We start from the raw sequence: 6724 nt of genomic DNA on the forward strand, positions 1-6724 counted from the left end.
TTTCTCAGTCAGTCATTAATTAAAATACTTCATATTCAACTTAATGACTAAAAACTTAAGCTGATTCACGTAACAAGGTTTTACACATACGTGCACATGTATACACACACATATATATGAACAATTATATGTATATAAATTCATATTGAGAACTTAAATTTACACCTGCATTTATGGAAATAGAATGATGCCTGCTATTGTTTCTAAACATAATCTGTGATCTGAATAAGCATATTTCTGATGAAAAGGGTAGCATCGTAAGGAAGTGTCCTGTTTGCAGAACAGTATATAATTTGCCTAACCACAGATACTGTGATTTTTTATTTACTGCAATGTCACTATGCATGCTGTTTTCAAAAACATTGCCCATAATATTCCTATTATTTTGTTCTTCAGGTCTCTGGGATGCATTTTATATGAGATGTGCTGTATGAACCATGCATTCAGTGGCCACAATTTTTTGTCTGTGGTGTTAAAAATTGTAGAAGGTGATACACCTTCTCTTCCTGATAGATACCCAAGCAAACTGAATGCTGTRCTGAACAGGTACGCTGTTTTATTGCTTAGCAGTTTTCTAAATTAATTTGGATGATTATTGAATTATCATTTTTTTTCAATATTTCAGCATGCTAAGTAAGAATCCTTCACTGAGACCAGCAGCAGCAGAGATTTTAAAAATCCCTTATATTGATGAGCAASTGAAGGTAGGTAAGAGGACAAAGCAATAGCTGTGCATTTACCATATGAGTTTGCATTYTGCAAAAGTGAAATGGAGGCAGCAGAAAAAATGTGTTGACAAAGAAGAAGTTTGATAGAAATCCAAGGGAACTGCAGCCCATGGGACTTTCAGAGCTAAACTGYAAAACGACTGAGGTAGGGAGGCAGTGAGAAATGAAGCCGGTGTCGCTTCACGTGCTGCATGCGCCCACTTTGAAACGCTCTGAGCAATGAAGGGAGAGGGCTTTTACGTGTGACATGTAAYGTTTGGGTCATGGTACATACAATCTCTGAACTGTTCTGGTTAGTCGTAGTTTCAAGGAAAACGAGTGCATCTTGCTCTTTGGTGCCTGATTCAGTGTAAATACTGTTTGGCTTTCTAAGCTGTTTGGGATAGAAAACTGTTAAATCACTCTTTGCATTAGGAMTGTATTGGATCATAGGTGAAGAGTTGGATCATTTTAGCCCTAAGGATCAAAACTACCTTTTTTTTTTTTCCTTTTTTTTTTCCCAGAATGCACAATACAAATTCACACATATGCCTGTGGAAAATAAARCATTTCACTGGCAGAAAGAAGCCGCTCATATTGTTGATGCTGTGTAAGTATTTTTAAGTGTTTTGAGGCCAGTAGTATATGAAATTACAATATTTCCAAGTACTATCATGTTGTAAGCAGTTATTTGTGTTAATCTCACAGTGCTATATATTTAAAGGGACCTGTTYTCCAAAAATTTGTATGCAGAAGGACAAGCACGTTAATGAGATATATAATTAAGATTTAGGGTGAAGAAGTCACTTTAGAAGTCACATTTTTATTATGTAACTGTTTAAACCGTGCATACATATGTGGTATATGCATGTGTTAATTTAGTACCAGTTGGTATGTAATTAAGTTATGACATTAGTCTTTATATTTTGAAGGCTTAGATCATCATTTTAATAATGTCACGATCATTTCTARTTCTGTTGTTTATGAACCTACTAATTACTGGATTTGAAAGTTACGGTTTCTAAATGATGTCAAACTAAAAGTATAAACATTTAAGCTAATGTTCAGCTAGTATGTCTGCAGAACATCATTATTTTTGTCTTGTAGCTCTGCTGAGAAATTAACACTAGCAGTGTTACTGGGATCTTACACTGGTAGTGCCTCTGCACGTAATCCATCTTTTTAAGCACTGAATATATTTTTAATCAATAAATTGTATTAAATTACAATGCTGCCATGATTAAAGCAAATGTCAATACAGGTAATTTTGTTCTACCTTTGCAAATTATTCCTGCACTTTTGATCAGAGCTAGCCTTTCCCTTTGCCTCCTGTCCCTGAGTTTTCTGCACGTGGCTTTGCCCTGTTAAGAGATGGCACATTCAAAATGGGACATTCATGATGTTTCATCCTGCGCAAAAGCAGCAGCCATCCCTGTCCCTTGCTTACCTCTAAGTACTTGTCGAGACTTTATACTTCTTACCTAATAAATCGAAAGAAACTTTAGATAACAAATAAAGAAGTCCATGTTGCTGCTGTTCAGCCCTGGAGGTACTTCTGATCCCTTCCGAGGTAAGAGGCCTCCTGCCTTCATTTTTGCACACTCTGCTGTCAGAGAGGGTCAGCAGCTTTCCAGCCGTGGTCCCACAGCGGCTGCCGCTGACCGTGCTGCGGACAAGCGCCCTTCTGAGGCTTGGGACCAGCGTTAGCTGTTCAAAACAAAGGCATGTTTCATATCGGCAGTTGGAAGAAAGCAGAATAAAGGTGGAGGAACTCAACGCGGTGCAGTCTTGCATGTATCTTTTACCTGGTTTAAGTCCTTGGATGGTATTTGTAAAGCTCTTGTTGCTAGAAAATGAGGTGCAGGTTTCCACCCACAGCTCCTGTTTTGATGCTCTCTGGCCAGACGAGTCTTTGCATCAGGCCRGAGGTCCTTGCTTGGGTTTCCYCTTCAGTATGAAGCAGGCTGGTGARCTTTGGAAGTGTAGATGTAAAAGGCAACCATAAATGATGCCTRTTTTGCCTAGAAATAGCTATCTAATAAATAACAGCAAATGGAGCCCTTGGAGACTGTTGTCTAGTTTTTGGCCTTCTTGCTATTCTGCTATYACTGCTCTGCTAGAAGCAACACTTTGCTGTTATACTATTATATTTCACATACATGAGATARGTGTATAATAATCATGAAATATTAGACATCACTTATGTCTGTTGCTTCTGTATTCAGATTGATTCAAAAAACTCTGAGTGGATTCCTGCCTCTTCAAATGAAATGTAGGTATTATTTGGTACTGCAGYGATGTGTCTCAGAGATAGACCTTAGATATGCCTTAAATAGTTCCAGGGCATTGAAATCTAGCCCCAATATTATGCTAACCCTATCTGAATTATATTGAGTATTAAATGCTTATTAACACATGCAGTATGGGAATCATTAAGGAACTTCTAATACATACCTTCATTTTTTGGGTTTTCATTTATAATCTGTACAGGATCTCAGATAAGCTATACGCACCAAACGATTATAGATACATTGAGAAATCAGTATTTTACCTGCAAACTGTGCTCTTAGTCTTCAGATATCYGTGTGCCTCTAGAATAGACTGATCAAACCATTTCCTATTATTTGTGGCATATGCTACATTCCATACCTCATCCAWTGTCATTAATTTGGAAATTTTTAGTCTTGTCATCTTCCAAATTGATGTCATGTATTGACAAYACTAGCGTACAGGGAGGACATGAGTGCATATCCCAGAGTCTACAACTATTCTTGTACCTGCTCAAAAGCAAGTCCATAATCTTTAAGATGAAGGGCAGATTCTAACTACAAACATAATGTTCTTATACTTTTATTAAAAGCGGWTAGAAAGTCCATTTCTTTTGTGTAAAAGTCCAGAGATCCTATGGAGTGYGGAGCAATGGAAAGCAACTATTTTTGTTAAAGCACGGAAAACTACCCTGAGTTTTTCAAATTCAGGGCATTAACTTGAAGAAGAAAAAAAAATCCTAGGAGGAATTTCACTATAAATTATCTTCAAATGTGCTATGATCTGATTCTTTCRGGTTAAATGTTTGCAATATATATAAGAATAAGATTATGACTTTCATTGCATTTATGAGAATGTTGACTGCCTGTATAGCTAGCGGTAAGCAAAACGCCAAAGCATTTTTGCAATTCAAGTTCTAAAGAGGTACTTAAAATTAAGTCAAAATATCTGAAAAGTGATGCCACGGAGAAACGAAAGTAAAGGAATAATGTAAACATTGAAGATGGCCCACATCTGCTGTAATGAAGCAATGTTGTAGTTGGAGTGTGTATACTATGGTGTCCTCCCCAGTCATTGGTGCTTTACAGCTGTTCATTCTTTTCTCATGAGGAATTTTCTGGTGTGTATAATTGAGTCTATTTTTTTCTAATAAAAGCTTCTAATGGTTTAGCTTATTCCAGTCCTATGCAAGTCATAAATTTCAAATATTTAAGAAAGCATAAAACTTTGTAAGTTCAGTTTCATCTTGGATGAAGAAAGGCTTTTTTCCCCTAGAGGTTCTTATGATTTGAATTGGAATTTGTTCCAAGGTACAAGAAATATGTCTACTTTATTTATACTTGAAGAATTAGTTTCCATTCTGATTAATAATTGAACTGTGCTTGTCTTTGTCCTTAGTCTTTCATATTTCACTGTGACATTCATATCTTTGCAGTATTCCCCTCTATAGCCAGCATATGAAAAGGATAACGAACACTTCCTTTCTCACATTATTAAAACCCTGATTTCAATATGATAATCCACAAGGAGCTTTGCAATTTATATGGTTGTAGAAGTRGGCTCTTAGATGATCAGAAGTGAAATTATCTCATAAGAGCAAAAATAGCTATTTGAAATACATACTTGATGTCATAGAACTCAACAAGCCCAAATTTTGGTGTAAGTGAAATAGGACTGCCAAGGTATTGCAAGCTGTGGTTTAATTTATGTCATCACTGTAGGTTGTGATATTGATCTCAGATTTTATATCCTTTTTCTGACAAAGAACAAATATTGCTCTCCCATGTTGATAAATACAAATGAGATACAAATGCCAATAATTCATGCTCAGCTTTCAGGGCARGTCTATGGAGAACGTTTAACCAATGAATTGTTGCTGTTCATTAAGACCAGAAATTCAAGAGGACAGTAGGATTATTATRACTTTAATTAAAGTTCATTATAACTTTCGTTTAACGTTCTCCTTTATTCTAGATATGCTTTATGTTGATTGTTAAAAGTTATAATTGATATTGGTTTTTCAGTGGCTTTCAWTTAAATTAAAGACAGCATTTTTACTTGGAACATGCTGAATAATGAAGCTAGTTGAGGTAAATATTTCAATGTGCTTTAACACTTAATCTTTTAAGGAGCTGAATTTGCCTCTTCCCATTCTCACATGAAATGCYTGAAATGCTTCTTCATGAACCTAAGTGTAAATATTTCAGTTTAAAAGAGGCATTTGCTTTGGGAAGGAAGGTCTATTTAGTCTGTCATATAGTACCTGCATAGTGACTTTCCAATTATTTCATTTTAAATGTCAGTATGTTTCAATAGCCCMCCAAAAATCTTGAGCTTTGCCTTTTTTACGAAAGGACGAGCTTGCCTGCATTCGATTTCAGGCAGAGGAAAGTCCATTTGGAAACCCTGCGGGAGCGCTCTGAAGTGCAGAGKATGACGCCGCGGGAACGAATGAGGCTGAGGAAGTTAAATGCTGCAGATGAGAAAGCAAGGAAGCTGAAGTAAGTTGTGCATAACATTAATGTTGTGCCCTAGCCATGCGGTTTTCCCCCTTATGGCAGTTTTACAAGAGAATTATGCCAATCAAGATGAGAAAAAAAATTGAAAAGGTGCTTCAGCTACTCAAAGTGAATGGGGATGGTGGAATTTTAAAACAGTATTTRTTTACATAAAAAGAAAAGTCAGAACATTAGCCCAAAGCTGGTACTTCTATACTGACATTTCTTGTCAGATAAGTATATGAGAAATTTTCAATTTCTTTACTATAGGAATTTTTTAATGACTTTTTGCAGTTTTTTTTAAGGAGTACACTTTCAGAGAAGCCAAGCATTTAGTTAAAATCCATTTTTTTCTTCAATTATTTTGGCCTAAGAGATTTGCCAGTAAAAGTTAATAGCTCAGAGAATAACCTTATCAAATGATGAAATGCAAGGGTAGTGAACTTGTTAGAGAGCCTTTACAATTTATATTTTTTTCTTAAATGAGGCATAATAAAAGGAGGACAATTTAAAGGAGAGTAATACCATTTCCGAGTCAAACTTGAGAAATAGCTTGAAGCCTATGAATGCATGCCCGGCTTCTATTTTAAAATAAAAAKAAGACTATCSTATTTTAATGCCGTACTTGATTTTTCCYAGTTAAAAACGTTGAACGTTTTATYTTATAAAAAAGAAAAATCAGAAAAGTGAGACACTAATTTGTTTTAATGTTTTCTTGAAAACCATCTGCCAAAGTGCTGTGCGCATTAACAAATGTTTATTCTATGATTTATAGAGCTATAATGGAGGGAATAGCTATTTCTGATCAAGGCAATCAACACCTTAAGCTTGTCATGCCAAAACAAGCTTGCAGTGCAAGATGGCAATGCCTTCTGCTTACGAACAGCAACGCCAGGTAGCGCGAGGTCTGAATTAAGGACCTCAGGAATTCTGCAGCTAGCAATATCCCTCCTGAACYGTCCTTCTTCCCTGCCTCCCTTCTGATAACCGCACCAGCGTGCCCCTGCGGGCTGGGGGAACGCGCATGAGCAGTGATTGCAGAGGAGCAGAAGCGCTCTGTAAAGTCACATCCTGCTTTTACGTGGGCTGACTTGCCATGCTTGTACCAAAAACCTACGAACAAAAGAATTCAAGGTCTTGGTTTCCTTTTGGGAAGCCTGTCTGACCAGCAGCTGTGCCTGTCTGATGTTTATCATTGCGTTGGAGACAAAATTGCGTTTGTAATTGGATATGTACGTTAATCCTCAAAAA

General features: G+C 36.6%; 1 protein-coding gene across 1 annotated transcript in view; it reads left to right on the plus strand.

Moving 5' to 3' along the window:
* NEK11 (NIMA related kinase 11) overlaps window positions 1–6724 on the plus strand; it is a 106236-nt gene that overhangs the window by 46611 nt on the left and 52901 nt on the right. The window contains exons 7-10 of the mRNA XM_085311857.1: window positions 397–546; window positions 626–704; window positions 1232–1317; window positions 5357–5476. Of these exons, the coding sequence (XP_085167983.1) occupies window positions 397–546; window positions 626–704; window positions 1232–1317; window positions 5357–5476 (435 nt within the window). The remainder of the gene's footprint in view (window positions 1–396; window positions 547–625; window positions 705–1231; window positions 1318–5356; window positions 5477–6724) is intronic.

This window comes from Rhea americana, unplaced genomic scaffold (assembly GCF_003343005.1).
Source record: "Rhea americana isolate MKP2758 unplaced genomic scaffold, rheAme1 scaffold_35, whole genome shotgun sequence".
Taxonomy (NCBI): Eukaryota; Metazoa; Chordata; class Aves; order Rheiformes; family Rheidae; genus Rhea; species Rhea americana.